Source organism: Mercurialis annua, linkage group LG6 (genome assembly GCF_937616625.2).
Source record: "Mercurialis annua linkage group LG6, ddMerAnnu1.2, whole genome shotgun sequence".
NCBI lineage: Eukaryota > Viridiplantae > Streptophyta > Magnoliopsida > Malpighiales > Euphorbiaceae > Mercurialis > Mercurialis annua.
Window position 1 is genome coordinate 43511716 of NC_065575.1, and position 27001 is coordinate 43538716.

The 27001-nt window shown below is 33.9% G+C and overlaps 3 protein-coding genes across 3 annotated transcripts; 1 reads left to right on the forward strand and 2 right to left on the reverse strand.

The window, feature by feature from the left end:
- Window positions 1-6791: 6791 nt before the first annotated feature.
- Window positions 6792-7642, reverse strand: LOC126687921 (uncharacterized). The gene is made up of 2 exons (XM_050382470.1): window positions 7588-7642; window positions 6792-7312 (listed from the first exon to the last, which is right to left on the reverse strand). Exons 1-2 carry the CDS (start codon window positions 7640-7642, stop codon window positions 6792-6794), a joined length of 576 nt encoding a protein of 191 aa, XP_050238427.1.
- Window positions 7643-7847: 205 nt separating this feature from the next.
- Window positions 7848-21393, forward strand: LOC126686498 (AP-1 complex subunit gamma-2-like). Its single transcript, XM_050380556.2, has 18 exons — window positions 7848-8173; window positions 9126-9428; window positions 9560-9701; window positions 10300-10473; window positions 11078-11257; window positions 12091-12245; window positions 13260-13350; window positions 14082-14245; window positions 14800-14854; window positions 15642-15764; window positions 15912-16007; window positions 16860-16987; window positions 17401-17505; window positions 17605-17861; window positions 18850-19095; window positions 19181-19356; window positions 19680-19784; window positions 20862-21393. Exons 1-18 carry the CDS (start codon window positions 8142-8144, stop codon window positions 20955-20957), a joined length of 2628 nt encoding a protein of 875 aa, XP_050236513.1. The 5' UTR covers window positions 7848-8141; the 3' UTR covers window positions 20958-21393.
- A 3242-nt stretch (window positions 21394-24635) lies between these two features.
- On the reverse strand, window positions 24636-26217 carry LOC126685872 (RING-H2 finger protein ATL47-like). Its single transcript, XM_050379849.2, has one exon. The coding sequence runs from the start codon at window positions 25759-25761 to the stop codon at window positions 24736-24738; it is 1026 nt and encodes a 341-aa protein (XP_050235806.1). The 5' UTR covers window positions 25762-26217; the 3' UTR covers window positions 24636-24735.
- Window positions 26218-27001: the final 784 nt, after the last annotated feature.

Consider the following 27001-nt stretch of genomic DNA (forward strand, 5'->3'; position numbering starts at 1 on the left):
AAATCCAAATGATACCAACTGGTATGAACATTTGTGCCAAGCACAAGGTGTAATAGAAAAACCTATTACGCGTAGCCTACAACTTGTAGAAAACAAATGGGATAAGTTTCTAAACAAGTTGGCTGATAACTTTAGTGATGATCCATTAAAGTTATGGGTTCTAAATGGTGTAAAAGCCAGACTAGAACTAAAAGATCCCGACACTGTTATCAGATCTAAGAATATAACATATTCTTTAGAAATGATAGAGGAATTTGATAAGCAAATTCCTGAATTGCTCGAAAAAGGTTTGATTAGAGATAGTGAAAGTCCACACTCTAGTCCAGCTTTTATGGTTATTAACCATGCAGAGCAGGATGCCTTCCTTTTGGAGGACATCAGTCACTTGTTCAAGGTGACTCATATGTTCTTCTTCATTATTACTGAAGACTAACACATCGTCTAAATAGATCACGCAACACTTTTTTAATGCTTTAAAGGCATTATCCATTTTACGTTGAAAAATGCCTGGGGCATTCTTCAGACCGATGGCATAACTAACCATTCGTACATTCCTTGAGGAGCATTGAACGCAGTAATTGGGATTGAGTCTTCTTCCATTTTTACTTGCCAATATCCACTTTTTAAATCAAATTTTGAAAATATGGAAGGCTGTTTAAGACTTAATCTATCAATTACATCTCCTGCTGTAGGAATCTTATAGCTATCATCCTTGGTATTTTGATTGACCTGGCGATAGTCTATAACCATTCGTGCTTTACCTCGCATTGCATTGCATAATAGAACATAATAATTAGAATATGCCTATAGGATAATGCCTCAGATAGCTAGAACCTATAGGAAGCTATATCAACGAAAACGCGCCCAATAAAAGAATATTTAAACATAATTTACAAGAACAATAATATAACGAATATTACATAATATGTTTTAGCGCGAACGTAATTCCTATATTACGTTATAGAAGAGATGGATTACCAAAAGAAAATCGCTGCAGAATATCAGAACATGTACTTGTATATGATACGATACAAGTATAGCGAAGAGTGAGTAATAATTAAAGTTATAAGAAGTTTCTGAATAAGTTGGGTTACTGGAGACATGCATAAAGGAGTGATATAGCAAAAGAAGCTTGGAGAACGACAGAAAGTGACGGCAGTACTAAGAAATTATAATGTACCCAATAAATAATAAAGAAAAGCCGTTAAATTGTCGCAGAGTGTACAATCTAGAGTAATTTACAATTTTATGAAAAGTATACAAATTTTACGATTTTTAAAGGTACAATTAAGCTCAGACATCGCATATGACATTGCATAATCACAATAGGAATGCATAAAAAATGATTTTCAAAATTTTAGATCATGCATCATATCTTTATAATGACAAAGAAATGCGATTTCGAGCAACTCTTTGGTGATGAGAGATGTCATCACTCTGAGCTACAATTGTACTAACGATTTCAATCAATTTATGAAAAGTGGTTTAAAGAGCTGGCCAGCCAAAGAATGTTTTGAAATCTTTTGTTTTGTAAATAAACTCAGATGTGAAACTCTGCGACGAATAATAAAAGATTCTTAATAAATACGAATGAAATTATAAAAGAAATCCCAATAACGAAATTAAGCCATAATAATGCTGAACTATAATAAGACTAACAGAATTAAAAAGGGAGACAAAAAAGAAGTCAACGCCAGAAAAGCGTAAGTGATCAAAAGACTTAATGCGCTAGCAAAGCCTAGAGGATGCAATGTTTATTCTTACATCGAGATAAGGAAGATAACAATCAAGAATTATATCAGGAGGAAGGAAAGTAAAAGATACGAAGCGATGGAAAAGGTGATTTTAAAAGAGTATAAAGACTTAAAATTTGAAGAATCAAGAAGTAAACAATATTACGAGATGGATATTAAATGACGTTTGAGTATATATGACATAACTAATATCGGTATCAGAAATATAAACTACGTATCAGAAAGGAGAAAAGCTAAAGGAGGGGCTCAGTATAAGGACAGAGACTACGCATAGAGACATACGTATCAGTAAATGTAAGAATGGTGAAAAACATGAAAGAAAATGTAATGGGAAACACATATACCCTCAAATTCTAGTAAGATGATTAAAGGAGTGGAAAGTTATAGAGATATATCAGAAGGATTATCAGAAAATAACCACAGCAATAAAGCTGTTATAAACAGAAGGAAGACGTAATAGATACAATAAGTAAAGGACAAGATGACATTTCATTGCTATTGGACAGATAGGAGTGAACTACATCTAAGAAGCCATGATATCATAAGAACGAGAATCGATACTAGTACAAAGGAAATCAAATTGGTTAAGAGACAATTAGAACCATGTTATAAGTACTAAGGATGCATAAGCTGTATAAGACGATAAAATGGAAACTATCTTCTAATTTTGGAAATTACGAAGTCAAGTATAACCTAAATACTAGGAACAGTCGGAAACATTTCAAGAAGAAGATAAAAGACAGAATAAGGACAAACTAAGAAATGATCATAACCAGTACTAAGATGATATCTTGAAGAGTGAAAATAAGATCGTGGAACTACTTGAAAGTAGGAAGCAGAAATGCAAAATGAAAAGAATAAAGTTGTTTATACAGTAAGGAGGAATTACGATAAAGAAAGTGATGAAAACCTATAGAATTGTCAGATTTAGAACAACTCAAGTACAAAAGAACATAAGCCATTAAAGATCTATTGGATCAGCTAGACCTTAAAGGTAAGGATGAAGTTGAATGAAGATTAGTTAGTAAGAAACAATTTTAAGACAGTCAAATGTTAAAGAAACATATGAGATTCTTTTGAATTCAACGTGAATAAGGAATAGCGACGTAAAGGAAAGACAATTTTGACTGAAAAGTCAATAAGAGATTCGAGATGAGCTTTAAAGGAGCAACTAAAGAGGAGTAAAGAGGATAAGAATACGAATAGTATCGGTTAGAGAAGGCGGCTATACCAATTACACAATTAAAAATCAACGCAAAGAGGAGTATTTATAGCAATGGAAGACGGATAAAGATCATGATTAACAAAACAACACGAAAATCACGAAAACTGAAAAAGGAAAGGAGAGAGGAAACTAAAGATAGTAGAAGGTGCAACGGATTTAGCTTTGATAAGGAATGGCAATTATGGTAAGTGAGGTATAACCCAAAAAGGTATAGTTAATAAAGGAACTAAGTACCAGAAGTGACAAAGAGAAAAATAAGAAGTGAAGACAACAGTTTAAGAAAGGAAAGTAGCGACGATAGATGATAGCAAGAACTATAACAGCAGCTTTGGGATTATAAGAGGAATTCTCGTGGAAGTATGAATAAAGTAAATACGCTATTAAGAATGAGATAGTAAATCAAAAAGACATTAAGCCAACGCTTAATCATGACAACAAGAAGAAACCCCTGATCAAGTGGCAATGACGCAAGAATTTCAACATCGAAAATGCGTCTGAAGTCGCACTATTTTGAAAAGACAACAGGCGAGAAGGAAGTAACAGTAAGAAGATTTTCAACGACACAACAGCAAGAAGCTACTATGAATAAGATTGATAATCGAATAGCAACAAGTACGAAGTCACAACTATAAATGAAGGCTAAGAGTTAAAGTGAAAAAAGAAACTACGACTGACACGTAGTAACAGACGTTAAGAAAGACATAAGAACGATTATAAGGTCTCAACAAGTTTTATGAAAATTCGAGGACGAATTTTTATAAGGGGAGAAGAATGTAATATCCCAAAATGTTTAATTATTTAATTGGCCACGTGTCCAGATTTAAGACACCGGAGTGGCAATATCTGAAGAATTTCTAAGAAATTAAGATAAATAAGTTTTAATAGGTCGGTTTCGTAAAAGATTATATGCGGGAATTTAATAATATATTTCAGTTCTAAAGTAGAATTGGAATTAAAAGGAAAAATGTCAGGAAAAGTCCAAAAGTAAAGTGCAGGGACTAAAATAGTAATTTAGCCACTATGTTTTGAAAATGGAAATTTTAAGTTTTGACGGGAAAATAGTAATATCAGGATTCGTGTTATTTATTGGATATAAATAATACGTATAAAGTTGTAATTAAAGTGTTAATTGATTCAGTTATGGACTAAATCGTACAAAAGAAAAGTTTAAAGAATAAGTTGTAACAAAGAAAAAAAGAAGGACCAAGATGAACCTTCAACCATGATATATAAGATCATTTCATTTGAAAGAAGAAGAGATCAGGGAATAGAAGAAACCTCCAGAAGCTATCAATCGGCGATCAACTTCGACATCACGCCGTTTCGCCGTTCGGAGTCCAATTCAGACGATTCTCGCGCCAATCTCTTCAGAATCGAAAGCTCTATCGATATTAAGCTTCAAATCAAGGTAAAAATCTGAAGATTTGATGTTAAATTCGAAGTATAAGGGCTGTTTTATATTTCTAAGCTAAGAATTTGGAATTTGACAATTTTAGCTTATTATAGCGTTTTGATGAAAAACGGAAATGCGGGTTTCGAAGGAATTGAGGTTGTGAAGGTGCAAAGCATGTCGGGGTGCGGCAAAGCAGCCCGGAAACGGCATTTCCGGGGCTGTGCATAGCGAGTAGCTATGCGCCCGCGTAGCTCAGGCTATGCGAGCGCATAGCCAAGCTGTGCGCCCGCACAGCTTGTGCGAGCTACGCGCTCGCACAGCACACTGTGCGGACGCACAGTGCCCGTATGCTCCCGCACAGTGGGTCCCAAGGGGGACCAAATTGGCTTTTTGCCCTAATTGATCTAGATTTTGACGTGTGACGGATATTAAAACCGAAAGGTGAATTAAGGACCCCGAGAATCATAAGTTTCGAGTTAAGCTCGACGTTTTACGAGGTTAACGATAATGGAAAACGTTAAGGGTGTTATACGATTTTCGAATACGAGAAATAGAGTTCGATGTATCGTGAATACAATAAAGGAACATCGAGTTCACGAATAACATTAATAATAAAACTAAAACCTAGAATCTAAAAGTATTATACATATAAACATAAAATTCACGTCTAACCATTACACGTCAATTAATTTGCATCAGACGTGTCAGCAAGCAGAGAGGTCAGTAGACGTGGGATAGCGAGAGCATATCATTTCATCGACCACGTCATTGATTGGATTGCGGTTTCAGTGAGTTGCACTTTACTTTCGTGTATTAATTATTAAAGTTATTTAATATTATATTTTATATATACGTGGTTTGTTTATATGCATCGCATTATATATGATTTGACTAAATGTTATATGTTCCTATCAAGTTTATATACGAGGAACTAGTATGCGATCCGAAGAAACTAGCTACCTATTGGGTGTCAATAGGCCGTGTGATCACCAGAATCGAGTCAGTCCAGTGTGTTTGCATATGAGATATGAATATGATATGAACATGATATGAATATGATATGAATATGAATTTCGAAGTTGGATAATGAATTTGATACGAGCAAGAACTCGGTTACGGTGTAGCCTGAGCCCCGTATCTAGTGAGTTGGACTCACACTTTGGGATTATGAGATAGGTCGCGATCGACGAGGTAGAGTGTGAACACTCCCGGGTCGGACCATTTGGATCAATATGATTTGATTATTTGAAAGTTGTGTCGCATGCTATGATATTAGTTTCGAAAGGATCAAATACCTGTTTATATATATTGTTTTATATTATCATTTTCTTGAAATGCGATGCTATGTTTTTATATTAATGCCGTTAGTAAAATGCAAACTCACTCAGTATTTTCCCAAATACTGACCCCTCACTTTGATGTCTTTCAGGTGCTTAGCGTCTGGGCCTAGTTAGAAGCCAGTTTTGGGATCCGGAAGTCAGCCGAGTATGTACAGTCCTCAACTTCCGTAGTGCTGCAGTAGTGGTCTAGTGTCAACAGAGTCGTAGCCTGACAGCAGTACAATTTTGATTGTATATATTACTTGCTGTTTTGTTTATATGTTCTGATAGGCTACGTAACGATATGTTTCGTTCACGGCCCCAGATGCCGGTGATATGTTTTGATACACTAACTTTTGTATATAGTACCGCGAGGCCAGTTCGTACTGGGTACGGTAACTAGAGCCCGCGAGGTTTTGAACAGTTAGTGTAAATACTTGGCTATATGTTATATATGTATATTTGCTTCCGTTGATTGAAATAAATTGTTTATTATTTGCGAAAAATTAATAGTGGTTTGAGGCTTGCTACGGGTTTTGGAGCTACCACTCTCATTCCCTAGCGCCGGTCTCGGCTCAATAATTTGGGTCGTTACAAGTGCTGCCCAATTTTTTGTAGAAATTTAATGTACCTATTGCGTGATATTAATTTAAATTGCAAAATTATGGTTTCAGGTCAGCCGAATAAGGCTCAGCTGCAGGCTTACTGTATACAAATTTTAGGTATTCTCCTAGAGGATCTGGTGAGTAAGACGACCAAGCATTTTGCCCAGGGAGGTGTGTTGATTGAGTTGATCATCAGTTTATGTAGGCGTGACCGTATTCCAGAGGTGGAGGCGATAGCCTGGATCTCGTTGACGTTAGGTTGCATTTTATCGTTGACAAGAGTGGCCATCAGATTAGACCTGCAAGCATACGTGGAGTCCATACCGATTATCCAGTAGTACGAACGTAGTAGCCTCACTGAATCGGGATGAGCCATCAAAAGGTGGGTCACCACACCTGTATCCTCCTCAGCAAGAGTCCAGTGCACATAATCACTCTTCTGAGCCATGTGATAAAACTGACCCACCACATCTCTACCCTCAAAGCTAGACTTTCTCAAATTCTCTCTGTAGTTGTACACTTGCCTTCTTGTAGGGTTGTCAGATGGTATTTTTTTTCTTTCAAAGCTGCCATAATAGAACACGGCTTCTCTTGTGCCGCACTCATATCTCGCACAATCTCTTTCGCCTCATCACTCAGCCCACTCATCTGACGGTATCCCTCAGGATACACAGCTAAAGCATGGTTGTGTGTACTCGAAATACCAGGCTCCCTAAGTACAAACCATGCAGTCTTACCTAATTTGACAACAATTTTGAATTTGCACTGACACGCATTTGTCTTCGTATTTTTTCGTACGAATGAATCAGAATCTGTGAATGAACCTCTGTAACGCTCACCCCGAGCACATCTCAAAAGCTTTCGTCTTCCCTCGTTCTTATGAGACAAAATGACTAACTCAAACCCAATCCCTATAGCAATGCTCTTAGCCCAACTAATTGCTTCAACATCAGTATCAAACCCATATCCTACATTAAACCGATCGCTGTAATCAATTCCGCCACCACCAAAATCTTCTAAATGAACATGCACAACATAAATAATTACGTTTAACAAATCCTAAAATTTAACACATTTTTTTTAAATAAATCTATTGCCGGCGGCGATATTGTTCGCCGGCGCCGGCGGTCTGGGACGTCCCTCTAGAAGACGGGACGTCCTAGAGGGACGTCCCCTCTAGAAGACGGGACGTCCCCTCTCCTGGAGGGACTTCCCAAGGAAAGTCCCTCCAGGATTCAAAAATAAAAAAAAATTAAAAAATTGTTTTTAACCTCGGAAAAGCCGAAAAAACTTGTTTCCGAACGTTGATACTCGTTGTCCGACGAATTGTAATCGTTGTCCGTCATTTTAATCGACTTTTTACGTATTTGTTCGAATGTGTTTGAATGAGTTGATAGAATTTTTTTGTGATGGTTTTGCTAGAAGGGCGAAAATGTTTTTTGTAGGGGTGGTGTTTAAGTAAAAAAAAGGCGGCGAATAGTAAAACCCAAGGAGTATTAATTTATTTTCGGCTGAAATTATTATTTTCTTATTTTTGCTGTTTTTCATTTCTTAACGAAGACGACGTACGAAACTCGCATATTATAACTAAAAAAAAAAAAGCAAAGCACTCACTATTTCTTCTCTCTGTCTATGTGTTATTTTTCTTTTCCAGATCCAGAATCTCTCTTCATTTCCCCCTTCTGTAATTTCAGATCGTATTCGGATCTTGGCACAATCGAGTTCGGGTCAATCCAACTGATTCCGACAGTGAAGTCCTGATCGGAGTTCTTGGCTATTGCTTCCCTTTGATCTAATTCCGGTGGATCTGAATTTTGAACTCAAAGCTAAAATACGGACCCAATCATGAATCCCTTCTCGTCCGGTACGCGTCTAAGGTAAGAGTTACTCTAATTCTTTAATCAGATCATGTAAATTAATTCTTCATTTTGTTAAAATCTTAATTTGTGTTCATTACAGTAGTGCAATTCGGGTTTTAAGATTTTAATTGCCCTAAGTAAGTAGAACGGAAGTATAATTTGTGGTTTAATCAGTTTTATTTAGCTTCTAGCCGTGAGAATGAAACATTATGCGTACGATCCTTAGGTTAGTAACTTGAGAGAGAGGTTGATTTTGAAACTAACGGATGTGTAAATGTAGCTTAATTATCATTTATCAAGCTCGAGGTGAAGCGTCGAATTGTTGGGGATTAATAAGCATTTCGGAATTCTTATTTTTGAAATTTCTTTTGAAAACTTAGAAGTTAGAATCAGTAGTGTATACTGCCTCAACGGAGATGATGGAGTTCGTAGCATATAATGTATTTGTTTGTTTAGCGTTTTGATTGACTAGAATTATACTCTGAATGAGGTGTTAGACTGATTAATAGAAAACTAACTGAACAGGTCTGTTTAAGATTTGTATTTAGCGTTAGGATATGGCCATTAGTATTCTATACATTTTCTTTTTTGACTTGCTGTGTATATTGATTTATTATGGGAAAGGAGAGTGTAGTTCTTATGACTGCGTTTGAAGTTAATTAGAGGTTTGTGTTCATTTTATTCGTCATCTTTCTTGTCCATGGCTCTTCATCTTTATGATTCTGTTGTTTACAGTTCGCTTATAATCATTAGTCTGTCACAGTGCAACTTATGTGTGAGTTGACTTTTTGGATTTTCATATCGGAATTAGGGTAATTAGGTGGTTGTATTTTTAAATGTCAACGTCCTATGAGGACATCTGGTCATTAATTAGGAAATGACAGAAGCTACATGCCAGCCAAATTATAATGTTTCATTGATATTGGTTTCTAGACTTAACCATGAATTTGGGGATTATGTTACTATGCAGGGACATGATTCGGGCAATACGCGCTTGTAAAACAGCTGCAGAGGAACGTGCTGTTGTAAGAAAAGAGTGTGCTGCTATTCGTGCTGCAATTAATGAAAATGATCATGATTATAGACACCGTAACCTGGCAAAGCTCATGTTTATTCATATGCTTGGTTATCCAACTCATTTTGGTCAAATGGAGTGCCTGAAGTTGATCGCATCAGCTGGATTTCCGGAGAAGAGAATAGGATATCTTGGCCTCATGTTACTTCTTGATGAAAGACAAGAAGTTCTTATGTTGGTCACAAACTCATTAAAACAGTATCCAAACCGATTTATGATCTGTAATATTCATTTTTTTCTGATATTTTCTTAACTTTGCAACAAAATATTATTCATGTTGAAGAAGAAAAGTCATGTTTTCTGTTTTAGCAACCTTAACTTATTTACAGAGATCTCAACCACTCAAACCAGTATATTGTAGGACTTGCTCTTTGTGCTTTGGGGAATATATGCTCAGCAGAAATGGCCCGTGATCTTGCTCCAGAAGTTGAAAGATTGCTGCAATTTCGGGATCCGAATGTTCGCAAAAAGGTGATTTTTTTTCCATTGAGAATTGTTCTAGAATAGAATCCTAAGATACGCTGCTCTCGATGAATTTGATAATTTAGTTTCCTAACCAAGTGGAAATGGCAAGGAAGGTTGCGTGGGCTGTTAGACCCCTAATTTCTGCAATGCTGGTATATTTTGAAACCAGTAACAACTCTTGGAAAAAAAAACTGGTGCAGATTCAAATATATCTTTTGAGAGAATAAAGCTTTGATACACAGTACACTGTTCATTGAATTAATTTGCTGGTCATTTTCTACGAATTAGAGGTAAATTATCTCAATGGTTTGTGGTATCGTGTTGTACTGGATGAAATAATATGGAACTTCCTTCCCCTCTATCAAAAAAAGAGGACGAAAAGAAGAAAAGGTCTAACAGTAAAAGTATCAAGTTCAAATTTATTGCTTTTCTCCAATGAGGAGAAGCAAGTGTCATGATTCAGTTTTTTGGATATCTTGATGAAGATATTGTGCCACGCAACTGCTTTATAGTACTTTGTTTGTTGATGTCTCTAAATGGGTTTGCTGCTCTTGTACCCTTGTATTTCATTGATCTAACTTCACTATTGTTTATGTGTATACAGGCAGCATTGTGTTCCATACGGATTATAAAAAAAGTCCCTGACTTGGCAGAAAATTTCATAAATCCTGCTGCTGCCTTACTTAAAGAAAAACATCATGGAGCCTTAATAACAGGCATTCAACTTTGTATAGATCTATGTAAAGTCAGTCCAGAAGCGCTTGAATATCTCAGAAAGGTATTGCCTTAACGGTTTGGTGTATGTTTTTGCTATTCGTAATAAATTCAGTAATCGAAGTTACCAACCTATATTATAGTTTAAACCAGAATGATATGCAGCAGTTATCATTTTTTTGTTCTCCCCATCTGATCTATACCAGGATAGACTGCAAATGCAAATGAGAATCAACAGCCTTTTTTGCATTATACAACTTTTTTTATTTAACAATACACCAGCTCACATTTTTATCAAATACTTCTAACATCCATCTTGTAAAACCCATATGTTTGAAGATGAGTTACTTTCAGCTTTCAAGTAATTACAATAGATCACAGACTATAGGCTGTGTCAGCAAGTTGTGGATATATAGTGTTAGAACTTATGATCAGTGCTTTTCATGAATAAGTGCATCTACTCATCATGAAGTAAGTTTGTGTCAAAGGAATACTCGTTGTTGGCTGTTAATTGAAAAGAAATGTTCGTTATAACTCTTTAGAATATTGCTATGTGGTCCAGTGGATTTTTCTGTGTAATTAACTGAACTTTTAGTTCATACTTTGATACCTTATTTTGATTTTTTCCCCTCCAATTATAACATGATCATTAAAAAAATTGTGTGTAGAAATGCACGGATGGTTTGGTCAGGACTCTAAAAGATGTTGTAAACAGTCCATATGCGCCTGAGTATGACATTGCTGGCATTACAGACCCCTTTCTTCATATCAGATTGCTCAGGCTTTTGCGGATGTTAGGCCAAGGAGATGCTGATGCCAGTGATGCAATGAATGATATACTTGCACAGGTCAGTTGCCATTTGTATCATATAGCTTTCTGTCAGAATTTTATCCACTCTGAAAAAGTGTGATTTTTTTGAAGTAGGTCAGTTGGCTATTAAATGAATATGATCTTGGGTTTGATTATATTTATTAACTTTGATTAGTAATATGAGATACTGTAAGCAAATCGAATTTTTCTTCAACCTTTTGGGATTGTTTTAGTTCCAATAGACAATGTAAGAAGATCAACTTTTCCTCCATATTTATTATTATTATTTTTCAGGATGCAGTTTGTTGCTTCTTGTAGGAGTCTAGGAGATATGCACTCTTAGTAGATGCTATGTGGATAATTATGCGGTTTGAACTTGTGTCTTGCACGGAATGTGGAAATTAAGTCTGAGTGAAATTACTTCTATCGTTTAATTTAGGACTATGGAATACAATTTACTACTGTTGAAGCTTCGCACTTTCATGTCATAAAATAATCTTTGTCCTTGTTCGAGTAATCTGTTTGGGCTTAAGTCATTTAGTTGGCCTTAAACCATTTTTGTGTTTGTGGAACATCGATAAGTTGATCAGATATGAAGGCTAGTCCCCAACATCTATACATGCCAATCTATTCCAATCTTTTCTCTTAATTCATAAGTACATCCTTTTTTAATGTGATTGCTAGATCCTTTCCTCTGGTCTATATTCAGAAGTGCAAATGCACTTGTTTATAGTTCTTTACTTTCTTATCACTTTGCTCATATATTATAATCTCAAAATGCTCAGAAGTTGTTTATGAGATTGTTTCTTTGGATGGCCTGTTTAATAATTTCACAAACTAATCTTATTTTGTGGCTCGGTATTCTCATAGGTGGCAACAAAAACCGAGTCAAATAAAAATGCAGGGAACGCTATTTTATATGAATGTGTTGAAACTATCATGAGCATTGAAGACAATGGTGGATTGCGAGTGCTTGCTATTAACATACTGGGAAGATTCTTGTCAAACCGTGACAATAATATCAGGTTTGTCAAATAGAACCAATATTTTTTAAAACATGATCATGTTTAAGACACTGTAATTGAGATTTAGTTGCTTGATCAATCAGGATTAATCCTTTATTCTTTTCTTTTTGTCCCATGGCACAAACTAAATATATAATAATTATTTAAATGATTACCTCAAGCTGTGTTATATGACTCTCTTCAGATTTAACAAAATCTTACCTGCTACTAGTATGAGTTTGTTATTTCATCTAGGGTTGATTACTAAAAGATTTTTTTTTGGGCATTCTTGTACTAATTGTGTTACGTCCAATGACGGATAGAGGGGGCTGGGGAGGGCCTTGCCCCCTCAACTTTTCAAAAATACTCAAAGTAGTGTACGAAATTGCCACCCCCAAATTTTTAAAAATCATCTCTCCACAGATGTTTCTCTATTTTGCCCGTAGATTGCTAAAGTATTCAATTTGTGAACTTGTTGAAACAAATAACTCAAAACTTGTGTGATCAGTTGTTACAAATCTCAAAGCATTTCGGTATGCAAAGAGAAGGAGGAGATGTATTTTCTCATTTGGTAGTCTTGTAGGCACCTATCTAAAGTAACACGGACACTTCATTCAATTAATGTTTTTCGTTTCAGAAACTTGGCGTTTCGGACACAAAACTTCATTTTAATACAAAAAATCCTTAAAATAAAACCCTTCCGCCGTGTCCGTGTCCAAGTGTCATGTTTTCCCGTATCCGTGTCCGTGTTACATATGCAATCATTCTAAGTTGAATAATGGTGCATGATTTATCTCAATTATTTGTAAAAGAAGCTGTATGTTATTTGAAGGTAATTTATCTATAGTTTGTCTAATCTTTCAAGGGCTTTATTTTTGGAACTTGGAGCTAATCTAATTTTTTTTTGGCAGTGCCTAATCTACATAGCAGATCCATTTCACGTTGAACTATCTGTTTTCAGATCATCAACCTTCATTTTCTTTTTTATATTTTACTAACTAGCCACTGCACTGTTGATTCTCACATTTGTTTCAGATATGTTGCATTAAACATGCTGATGAAGGCCATTTCTGTTGATGCTCAAGCAGTACAGAGGCATCGGGCAACTATATTGGAATGTGTTAAAGTATGTATTCTTCTTCCGACATTCATCTTCAATATTTATATTAATGGCGAAGTATATAATCTCAAAAGGAAAAAACACTTTATACAAAAAATATTTGGATAGCAGTAACACTGGAATAAAAAGATATTGAACAATAAAAGTTTAATGTTTGGACAAATTTGTCCCATTTTCTGGTAGAATTATTAGTACTTTGTGCAAGCAATATCTTTGTTTTTCTTCAGTAAACTGCATGTTAGCTTGGTGCTGAGGTATCTGACATGTTTTAATTCGCTCATATAACTATAACTGAAATAGAAAAGAGTGAGTGAACTTGGATATTTACTGGTTCTGGAATTATATATTATCAATTTTGCCATCCACTAGCTGACATACTGACAGAATTAGTTAATTGTTCAGTGAATCTAATGACTTTTTTTGAATATGGAGTGTTCATATCATGATCTGTGTTTCTTTAACATTAAACATCGAACTTTAAGTCTTGAAAGTTGAAACTTACTTTACTTGATTCTATTTTCCTCTTCTGGGTCCTTTTTTTACCAGTTTCTGTTAAGTTTTTCTCTACTGGCGTGTTTTTTGACATATTACTTAGGTGCATATTTATTTAAATTTAAAATCAATTTGTTAAAAGTGAACCTGATGCAATTCTCTATTACTTAATTATAGTTGCTATTGCTGAAATGGTGAATCTCTAAACAAACTTAAAAGTCCCAATTTTCCTTTTTCCCTCTCAGGATTCAGATGCTTCAATCCGTAAAAGAGCGCTTGAACTTGTTTACGTTTTAGTGAATGAGAATAACGTAAAGGCTTTGACAAAAGAGTTGATTGAATATTTGGAAGTAAGTGATCAGGAATTTAAGGGGGATCTTACAGCCAAAATTTGCTCCATTGTTGAAAAGTAAGTTGTGCAGTTTGTTAACGATTAATAATTTAATTCCTTCCCATGTGGTAAGTGCATATGTTATATGTAGTGCATTAATTCAACAAACACAGTATTGGTTGGTTCCAATCCGTTTCTCAATGAAGGAATCAGCACTAGTGGTCACAATAAAGTCCGGTTTAGCACAGAATTTCATGTTATATTGAGAGATATAGATGGATTTAGTATTGCTACTGTGGCCATACATGCATATGTGTGGCTTGGGGACAATGTAACTGTCAATTTCCAAGCTAGTTAGGCTGATTTTTCTGTAAATGAAAATCATCCTTGAATTTATATGTATTTCTTAAAATACACTTTTTCATCAATTTTACCCTTAGTATATATTTTTTTTGGTTTTTCTTATGGTTTATTTTGTTTACTCTAAATCGCTTTTATAAGGCCTCTCGCTCATTGGAGGGTAGGGATAGAGATTGGTACAACTGTTTCAGTAAGGTGGCTTTTTATGAAGAGTCGTAGTAACTAATGTCCTGAGATGTTTTGTCTGTTTGCTTTTGTTTTTGGTGCTTTAGGTTCTCCCCTGAGAAAATTTGGTACATTGATCAGATGCTCAAGGTTCTTACTGAGGTAAAAGTCTGAATTCCAAATCTTCCGAGGTTTCTTTTACATGTTTGAAGTTTCATGGTGCTTTCAATGTTTCAATATAGCATGATCTTCTTACTCCTCTAGTGGCATTATATCGGGAATTTTTCTGAAATAATTCATAATCTCCAGAATTGGACATTGTGCTTTTTTCTCATTTGAATTGAAACAAGAGTGTGCTGTACTCGAGGTTTCTTTTACATGTTTGAAGTTTCATGGTGCTTTCAATGTTTCAATTTATAGCATAATCTTCTTACTCCTCTAGAGGCAGTGTATCGGGAATTTTTCTAAAATAATTTATAGTCTCCACCAGAATGGCACATTGTGCTTTTCTCTCAGTTGAATTGCGCTCTGTTTGACTTTGAGCATGATCTGTCAACCGCCTTCGTCATGTTTCCTTGTTCTGTGACCGTCTCCTTTGCAATCACGTAGAACTGAAATCCCTCTGAATTGCTAGATCAGCAGACTTTTAGATGTTTCAAATTAGCTGTCAATTGTTAAATGTTGCACCTGCATTGGCTATGAGCTGCCTACTGTATGAACCTTGAATACCCCTAGATCCTGGAAATAAATATGTTTTACTCAAAATATGACTAAGTAATGAAAATAGTTCTTTTGAAGGTAAGTTATGATTAGTGATAATTAATAAACTCTGAATTAATAGTTTGAGCATATCAATGAGTTATCCCTGAACTACTGGGAATTGATTTATCTTTAATATATGCTTTACTTCTACTGTAAAAATTTCTTACCTGTATTCTATGCTTAGTAGGCTGGAAATTTTGTGAAAGATGAAGTATGGCATGCCCTTATTGTTGTGGTAAGCAATGCCTCTGATCTTCATGGATATACAGTCAGGGCTTTATACAGAGCATTTCAAACATCAGCAGAACAGGTATTCAAAAAATTTATACTGGTAGTTATATGTGTTCTAGTCTCTAGAAACCTATCAACTTGATTATTCAAGTGTCCATTGTCAAATAAAGAAAATATGCATGATATTGTCTCTGTCTAAGGCTTGTTTAATTATTAATATTTTCAGGAAACCCTTGTTCGAGTGGCGGTGTGGTGCATTGGAGAATATGGTGACATGTTGGTCAACAATGTTGGGGTGCTTGACATTGAGGATCCTATAACTGTGAGTATAATTGATACTAATACATCAACTTTACCAAAGCTGCTATTTCATCTTCATTGGATTGTTGACCGCCAGTGATATTATAGGCTTGTAGCAAGTACGCCAACTTGGTGTTAATTGCTATTGCTTTTGATCAAAATATTAAAGAAATTCTTTGTGAATCTTCTTATTTATTATTCATAAATTTGTGCGCAACACGGGATTAAGGATGACAACAATTGAACCCTAGTTTAAAAATAACATTGGAACTATTTATTGTTACGATGATATGCCGTGAAAATTCTTCATTATTTTGTTGTTCTTAAACGTTGAAGGTGCAACATATATGTTGCTAACTAAGAACATGTTTAAAATTTGAGTCAGGACTGAGTGTGAAATTATCACTAATTTCTGTTCTTTCTCATTACATAAGTTTGACATCGCCATTTAAAAGATTATTGATTCATCTAATTGGATAGATTAGGTTTTCATAGTGTTCTACACATGATGTATGATGATTTAATTTGTGAATACTAAGGTTGTATGAATTGTTGGACATGTTAATTACTATATAGCCTCTTGCTCTGCTGACCATCTTCAACTAGCGCAAAAAAAAAAAAACAAACAAACAAAAGAGATGCATAAATTTCTTTCAATGGGCAAAAAGTTGCCAAATCTAATTGGTTTGATTCCCCAGTGTCTGGAACAGTAGATGAACTCATCAGGCATTGCTTCTCTATCTCCCGACCAAAGCAATTAGATCATTAATGAAAAAAAGAAAAACAACATGCATTCATTTGCTAACTTTTGTTGGTATCACTTCAGTTATTTTCTCTTCGTTTAATGGCCTGCTAAACTGAGCTTTCTTACCAGGTAACAGAATCTGATGCTGTGGATATTCTTGAGCTTGCTATAAAGCGTCATGCATCTGACCTCACTACTAAATCAATGGCTTTGATTGCTTTATTAAAGCTCTCTTCTCGCTTCCCATCTTGTTCACAGTATGTTAACATTTGTTGATTCTGTTCCAAGTCTAGTACTTTTCTTCACATATTCTGATATTTTTATCATAATTATATTTATATTTATTATTATATCATGCTCTTCATACAATCTTATAAACACACTTTCAAAGGGCCTTTCCATTTGAATAAGCTGCGTGAAGATTGGGAAACATAAATACATAGTTAACAATGCTATTGACATAGATAGTGTGAAGTATATGGACCTTATATATCTGCGCATAAGTATCTTGCAGAAACGTGGGTACTCTCAGATATTCAATTTTGAGTATAATCTGCAATTTCTTCTCATTTGCTCTTGTTACAAAAAAAAAATCATTTTTCTTTTGAATGATATCTTTCAGTAATTCTGTAATCTAATGGTTAAGAATTGTTCCTTGGATTATTTATAGGAGGATCAAGGATGTGATTGTTCAACATAAAGGAAGCCTTGTGCTTGAATTGCAGCAGAGATCCCTAGAGTTCAATTCTATTATTGAGAAGCACCAAACTATTAGGTATGCAATAATATTTTTACCATTCTCTCATTAACCTAAATACGTATCCATGTTGCAGAAAAATTGTAGGTTACTAACCCGATAGATGAGTTCATGCAGGTCTGCGCTGGTTGAGAGGATGCCGGTCTTGGATGAGGCTACTTTCAGTGGGAGGAGGGCTGGTTCTTTGCCAGCAACTGTTTCAACATCCAGTGCAGCATCTGTTAAACTTCCAAATGGAGTTGCTAAGCCATCAGCAGCTCCTCTTGTAGATTTACTTGATCTTTCAGATGATGCTCCAGCTCCTAGCTTGTCTGGTGGTGACTTCCTTCATGATCTATTGGGTGTTGATTTAGAACCGGCTTCAATGCGACCAGGTTAGTTGGGAATTTGAGATATAGCTGTACATCTTCACAATTGCAGGACCAGGTTAAATGAGAGTAACCCACAAAGATAGGCAAACTTGCTATTTTGGGCATCCCAATATATAGACTTGCTATTTTACTTTGAATAATTAAATTGAAATACTAATTTATCCTTCATAATTTCAACTATACTATTTTCTCTTTATCATTATTAATAATCAGTTTATCCAATAAAAAAAATTATAGTAAATATTGTTTTTCGAAATTTATTCTTAATCTCAAGAAATAATTGGTGTTCTCAAAATTTATAAATAATGATGTTGGTTAATTTAATTAAGGGTGTAATAATAAATTAATTAAAGATAACTAATTAACTAGTAGTATTTCTTAGTACATGTGCATAATAAACTATGCCTATCTATAAGGAACAGAGATAGTATTTAGCAATTGTTTCCATTTTATCATCTCGAAAAGATAAAGCAGATCAGATGGGTTTTAATTGAATTCCTATTCTGTTGACTATGAGATGTTCTAACTTCTAAGGTTATATACTAATTGAATGAGCCATGCCTCACTTGCAAACATATTGGATCATAAATCATAATGCCTTAGAAATGCATGTACATAAATTTAGATTTTAGATTATAATGTTTATATGAGTTTAGATTCTGCAATTACTTGGTGATGATTTGTGGTGGATCTACATACTGATGAACCGTTTTGCTCCATATGGATCTGTAAGTATGGGCTTATTTTTTCAGGCCCTTTCTTGCTGAATGCTGTTTCAGCTTATAGTTTGTTTGTATCATATTCATTTATTTATTCCATCTACACAGCTCTCATTGTATGCCTCGTATTTCTTCAAACTTTGGCATGTCAATTTGTATTAGTTTGAATGTTATCTATTGAATGAACTTGCTTTGAAGTTGGATATCTTTTCCACTAGAAGGTACTCATTACGCTAGTGGAATTTGCTGTAATTTCTCTCTACATTTTATAGGTGCAAACCAGACTCCAAAAGCCGGCACCGATGTTCTGTTGGATCTTTTGTCAATAGGATCACCTCCTGTGCAAAGCAGTTCGCCTACTGCTGACATGTTATTATCTAGTCAAAATAACCAAACACCCATCAGTACATTAGATTCAGTATTATCATCATCACCATCTTCACAAGTCAATTCTTCTACCAGAGCTTCTCCCATGATGGATTTGCTGGATGGATTTGGCCCTAGCCCATCAAAACAAGGTACAATTCTTGGTCACCTTAAGATTCTGTTTGGCTGCTTTTTCTTCAGCATCCGAATGTTGACAACATTATTTCTATTTAACAGAGGATAATGGCACAGCATATCCACCTATAGTTGCATTTGAGAGCAGCGACTTAAGAATAACATTCGTCTTCTCGAAGTCACCTGGAAACCCGCAAACCACAGTAATCCAGGCAACATTTGCAAATTTGTCATCTAATACATTTACAGATTTTGTTTTCCAGGCAGCAGTTCCAAAGGTAATTGCAAAGATTTATTTTTGTCTGTGTCATACTTGCTCTGTATATTACTCTTTACTTGAGAATTAGTATTCCACTCTCTGAATTCTTATTTCCTCTTAATTTTCAATGAAAATATTTAATTTTAAGCTTGTTTTATTCAAGAAATTGCCAATAGTTTTGGATCGACTGATTGTGAGTTTGACATCGAATGGTCAATAATGTTGAAAAAAATTAATAAGATGGAACAAAAAGTTATAAGTGTTCTGATCCAGTTACTTAGAAAAGTTTTAGGTCTTTCTTCTAAATTGCTGTTCTGAATCTTTCCTGTTATCAATTTACAGTTTCTACAGCTGCATTTAGATCCAGCTAGCAGCAATACGTTACCTGCAAGTGGTAATGGTTCAGTCACACAAAACTTGAGAGTAACTAACAGCCAACATGGGAAGGTACCTCTCTTGCATTTTCTTCTACTTTGCTTGACCCTGAATTTTTCTATATCCTGTTAATCTATTTATTGTTTTGATGACAAGCAGTAATTGTCTTGTTTTTCTGTGGGGGAAATTATATTCCCGTTAACCTGGTTGTGCATAATCTGGATTTAGAGATAGCTAATTTGGCTTTTTCTAAAAGTGAAAATTGTGTTTCCTGATTTGCCTTGATACATCACTTGAGCCATTTTCACCTCAAAAGGATTCATTAATCAGATGTGTGTGAACAGCCACGAGGTCCTTTTAGATTCAAAATTCTCAGTGAGGGTTGTATATCTACTTAAATAGCCTTTGATTTGATATCCATCACTTTGGACAGCTGTCAAGCTGAGAGCTGGTGTGTTACTGGAGAAAATTATTTAGGCTAGATATGCATCTGTTGCTTTATGGTGGCAACAACTGAGACAACATAGGTTATCTGTCTTTGTCTGCCCGACTAGCTTGCGTAAACGTGTCATAATAACCTGTCTTCCTGGTTTATGAAATATGAGAACCTTACTGCAGTTTAATTTAGAGCAAATTACTCTTTCCTTGGTATTTGCCATAATTCACACGTACATTCCTCTTGTTTCTGGATCAAACCACATGATCCTTTAGTTCTAACAATATAAACAAATAAGATATTCTTTTAGAACTTCATAATTTTACCGTTAAATTCAGTCATATGGTCCACAATTATGTCCTTTTATTTGTCCTTTTCCAATACTTTAGTCCCTTTCTTTTAAAATTCTCAATAATTTATTTCCTTACTTTTTATGCATTTTTACGGCAGATTCATAAAAATTTCAATAGAACATTTTAATTGTTTATATTATTCAAACTAAGAGATTGTATCTTATGATCCCAAAACAAGACGAATGCAAGTGTGGATTATGGTAAATGACAAGGGTGTCCGAATAATTTGCTCAGTAATTTATATGTTGATGTCTAAAAGTAGGTAGATTTACAATTTCAGTTTGTTTTCGAGTCAGTATCTTATGTTTTGCTTCTATAGATGTGAATATTAGACGGTTAAGTATATTATGTTGTTTACAGAAATCACTTGTTATGCGCATAAGGATCGCTTACAAGATGAACAACAAAGATATGTTGGAAGTAGGACAAATTAATAATTTCCCACCGGGTTTGTGAAGTAATCGAGAAGATGCTACCGTGTATGAGCTCCAAGTTTTTTCCTCTGAGAAGCTCTTCCTTCTGTTTGTAGTGATAGTAAAAAACGTCTTGTTTCAATTCTTCTACTCGAGGGCAGTTCTGTAGCAGTTAAATCGATCTCGAGTTTGGGATGCGTCCGACTGTCTCACACTTCCAATTTTTTTCCCGTTCTACTTGGGTGATTTGTGTACAATATTGCAGAAATTTCTGTACGGAATTGTCAGAATTAAATTTTGCCTTGCAAGACGCATAGCGAAAGCCTTCAGTATGAACTTTTTGAGTTGCTGTGTAGTGGTTTGTGTAGTGGTTTTAAACTCTCAAGTCTTCTGAAGTTTCAGATTTTGTTACTTCCAATTTCTAATACTTGTCTCTGTAAATGTATTTTGAGTTATTCAGTTAAACATTTATAATCGAATTTTACACTCTCATTAATCCCAATGTAAATGAGATAATCCAATAGTGAAATAAAGAGTAATTTTAAAAACAAATCGGTTCAACCGGAATGGATTGCTTGTTCAGTCCCAATGATGGTTAAAACCGATAAAAAAATCAGCTAGATCACATTTTGATTGATTTGATTGGACGTTATGGCCGGAAATGGAAAAGGTTTATCCGACGAGCTGGTTGGACCATGAATCTAGAGTTGGATCTGTCCGACGAGCTGGTTGGACCATGAACCTAGAGTTGGATTTTTAGAACTAGGGAAATAAATTATCAAATGTTTGAATGAAGGTTAGTCTTTGTAGTTACTAGTTTGTTCTTTTTCATTGTACTTTGGGATGGGCGCAATTCCTTTGTCATTAAATTATATTTTTAGTTTTGTTTTGATGCATTAGAGGTTATATTTAACTAATTTTGCTCATAGCTGGCGTTAACCTGTATTCGACATTGATATTAATGACAATACTTATTTTTATTGAAAAAATGTTATTATATTATATATTTTACATAAATATTTGGTATCTTAAAAAATAAAGTAAATAGATCATTTAAAATCAACATTGAATATTGTGTTTATTGTATTATAAAATGACATATTTAAAAAAAATAGCTGGTTGGACCATGTATTATTAATCACAAGCTTTTCACACTTTAAAATTTATTTGATAAATGTCATCAATATTAGAATTTAAATTCAATATTACCCAATTGAATACAAAAAGGGGGGAATTCCGAGTGAATTCTATAATTATCTAAACACGGATATTATAGACATTTGAATGACATGTTTTTTATTTATAATTAGGAAGGGGAGAGTGAGGCTCGAACACGAGACCTCTTACCAAGATGCCTGTGACTATTACTACTGTACAGGAGCACTCGTATTTGAATGACATGTTTAAATTTATGAAGTACTTAAGTCAAAGACATTCTTAAAGTTTGACTCAAGATCTAAGAAATTTGATAAAAAAAGAAGAAAAAAAACTCACTCAATCCCATTTAAAAGAAAAATATCTCGTTTTAAAAGTCCATTTTATGATTTATGTTTCAATTTATATTGAATTTTTATTTTTATCAATTTTAAATATGCAAATGCAATGCAATTTGTAATATATCTAATTTATTATTAAGTGAATTCCACTAATCAATAGAGATGAACAAAATAAGACGAGCCAAAAATATAATACTCTCTCTCTAAAAAGTTATTCTCTCCCTTTTCTCTTTAAAAAACTCCTTTTTTTTTATTGTTCTAAGGGTGGGAGAAGATGATTTTTCCGGCTAACCGGAAAATCATCTTCTCTCCGCCCATTTTAATAACTACTATAAATCTACTATTCCCTTTAATAAATCCTTGTTAAAATTTTAGTTTTGAATTGGATCTTTATTTTATTTTTTATTGAATAAATAATCAGGTCTTTTATGTCCCTCCTTTTATTTATATTTCTTAAATCTCCAAGAACATAGTGTTTGTTTGAGCTTTAGATTAAAATTTTTGTAGATCTAAAAAATAGTGAGGATGTGGAGCTATTATTTTAGGATCTAAATGAAGATGGAGATCGGAATAGTAGGCTTCAACGGATTCAAGCGTTTCGTCGAGTAAATCGAAAAAGAAACTATCTAAACACCCGTTCAACGTAATGTGTTTAAGTTCGGGATCATAAGTCTAGATTGTTCTCTATTTTTCGATTTTTTATAGCTTGTATTTGAATTGTTGCTTATTAGTTAATATCTCATATTTTGGAAAGTTCGTATAGATAACTTTTGTTATATGATTTTCACTTGATGTAATTTTTAATCTTCATAATTGATTCTAACCTGAGAAAAAAAATAAAAATAAGATAAGTTATTATCATATTTTATTACTCTTCATGCAAAACTCACTTATCCCTTTGAAAACGGGACGAAAGGAATATATAAGAAATGACATAGGATGCTTAGTGAACATCCATTATGTGTGTTACTTTGGAATCAGAAAATCTTTGAATGCTTAGAAAATCTGTGCATCATTACATCAACCTGAGATTCAGAAGAGAGTTGGTATTGTAATGATCTCAGCTTACCAACTACTAATTCATGGCTTTGATCATCTTCCAAAATAAAAGAATATTTCAAAATAAATTGATTTGATTCGATTGTTAGTTTAGTTTACAACCAACAGTAAAAGAAAAACTATTCTCAATACCGAATCACATAAATTATTAATTCGGTTCGATTTTTGCACATCCATGTATACTTTTACCTATATTTCGAAACCGGTTTTATACTATTATCAACATTTGATTGGTGATCCCCATTGACACATACAACGGTAAAAAAAGGTATCTCTTACTTTATTTATTACTCACTCGCATAAATAGAGCATAGAATCATTAGAACAGGAGGGAACTCCATGGTCCTACTACAAAACCCACACTTATTATGTCAACGATACAAATCATGGCTCTTCATCTCAAGAGTCTAAAAAATACTTTTAACCATCCAACGGCGGAACGGGAATTTTTTTAACTTGGACTTAAACTTTTTTTCAACTTTTATTTTTCGGCAATTCGGATTTAAACCATCTAGCCTTAAATTTACTATCAATTTATCTTTATTTTTTAAAAATATTATCTTTATATTTTACATGAATGAATTCAAGTATTAAAATTCTTAGAAGAGACCTTCATGAAAGAGTCGAAAATGCAATTCTTATGAACTCAGCCTCAATAAAACTTCAATTTGCCCTTCTACTTGGGTACAGGGGATGAAAAGACTCCAAATTTGTGGCTTTGGATAACACAAATCCAACTTATTAATTTTGATCCATTTACATCCTAAACTGATATACGTCAGTTTTTATAGTCAAAACAAAAGTATAAACTGATCCAAAATTGACAAATTGTGTATTTTTTTAATACAAAACCACAAACTCACTCTTTTAATCTTTTGTGCAAAGTTAAAGGGGCAAAGTGAACCTAATTGATATTCACCCTAATAATTTCATTTTATTTCAACAACAAAAAAGACAATGCAAGACACCTAGATAAGTCAATTACCCAGTCAACATCATTAGCCAAATATTTCTGTCTTTTTTAAAATCAATAGTACTAACAACTAACAAAATAAAAGCAAATACAGTAGCTCAAACCCTAATTAAGTTTACCCAAAAAGAAAAAGCATTTTCTCAGCCTTATATGAAACTTCACAGAAAATAAAACAACAATAAAACATACTTCATAAAGCAAAAACAAAGCCATTTTGCTTAAACAATTGGATTAATTAATTGATAACACCATAATTAGTACAATTAAACCAAATGATACAACAAAAATTACCTTCAAGTCCCATGAGTTGTATCACTCCATGGCAAGCCACCCATATGATGATTTTCTGAAGAACTCAAAAATTTACCCTTTTTAGACCATTGCCATATCTTTGAAACAGAAAAGCTTTCACCTTTACTCCTAATATTAATCTTCTTCCCTTCAACATCCCCATCATTTGATGAAGACCCCTCAATTTGTCCATTTTTATTTCTCACAAACTTAAAACTACAATTAGGTCCAATACCACTACCAATTCTACTACTAGGACATAATGTGGTAACTTGCAAATCCAATTCAGCCACAACATATTGGTATGACCCCATTGAATAACACCTTCTTGAATCCAAATTACTACTACTACTCTCTTCCTCAACTACTTCATAATTTGAGCTTTTAAATTTCCCTAATCGAACCGAAAACACCCGTTTCGAGATCATTCTTTCGCTCTCAACGGGTTTTTGTCCGACGGGGATACCGGAACCTACATTGCTCGAAAAGCCATCATCTTCTCTTGATTCTTGAGATTCAAAAACAGGGTTTTCATAAGGTAAGCCAGGTGTATAAAGAGTAGCTCTACATAGAGGGCAAGTTGAATTAGACAATAACCAAGTCTCTATACAATCTATATGAAAAGCATGACTACAAATTGGAAGCAATCTAAGCTTATCTAACTCAGTAAATTCACAGAGACAAACAGCACAATCAAATGGCTCCTTTAACCCCATAATTTCTTTGTAAAGAAACACAGGCAATGCATCAATAAAAGACTGATCTAACCCTGAATCATGGAGGTGAAAAAGCTGCTGTAATTGTCTTTGGAAAGCATTGGAATCTGGGTACCTATTGGATTCAGACACTGAGGAAGATGATGAAGATCTGTGCTTTACAAGAAACCTAACTAGTAAGTGAAGTAAACCAGAAATAAAAAATATTACAGCTAAAATAACTATAATAAACAGAAAAGCTGGGTTTAATTTGTTACTTGAAGATGATTGTTTTTGGTAATCACTATTATATGGTGATAATGATGAAGACATTTCAAATATTAGAGAACAAAACTTTGCTGGTTTGAGATCATACCCAACTCAAAAATTAATTGAAGAACATAGCTTTTTTTTGGTTTGAGATCAAACCCAACTCATAAATTGAGGCAAAACAAGAAACAAAAATATTTTTTCTTGCATTTGCAGCAAACCAAGTTCATTAAAACTCAAGAATTTCAAGAAAATGTAAGCTTTTGTAGTAAAAAAACATCAAGATTGTGGTTTATAAATAGGAAATTTGGAGGTAAAATAGACAAATTTGTTAAAGATTTGTAGTTTACCTACCTCAAATCAATCACTTAAGCCTTAGTCAAGCTATAATGGGAGTGTTTTTTGATTAACTAAGTATTTGTTTTTTGTCTGAAGAAATTAAGAAAAAAGACAGGAAATTTAAAGGGCACATAAAGAACAAGACTGAGGTTTAGTATAATGAGTAATGAGTAGTGTGGAGACACAGGTTAAGTATGGTAATTGTAGTACCTTCCAAAAAGATGCATTGCCTGAGAGGCCCCAGCAAGGGTAAATTTGTCTTTGTGTTTGATTTTATGCCTTTTTTGTCACGGGAGGTGGCCAGTCACCATTATTAGTTAATACATTAACAAAAACTAATGTCCCTCTTAGTTTAATATTATAAAGGAAAATGCTATTATAAATTTAATTTCATTTAGTTAAAGTTTAGAATAAATTACTATGAAGTCCTTCACATTTGTCATAATCCACAGTTCAATATCTTTTGTTTAGAAATCAAACGATTTGATATCTCACTTTTAATTTTATAAACAATTACAACTTTATATTAAATCTTAAAAATGAGGTATCAAATCGTTAAAATAATTATTGTTTACAGGACTACCAAAGCCCATAATTATAAACGGAATTGAAAGAGATATATTAAATCGTTTGATTTTCAAATAGGATGTGCGAAACTATAAATTATGATATATGTGAGGGGTAGAGTAATTTGTTTTAAAATGTATTTTAAATTCAAATCTCCTCTCTTTGTTCTACTAATAAAAGAATTTGCTAGTTGGACTTTGAAAAAAAAAAACTAAAGTTACAGTAATTAAAGTCTTGCTATAACAATGTTTATATTTACTATTAATAGTTGGGTTTATTGCAGATCTGTTTGGTACAGTATTACTAAGACATTCATAATTCGATCAAATCTGTCGAGATGAGGAATATTTGTCATTTTAATTTATATTCTTTTCAGTTTGAATTGGAAGGTTATAAA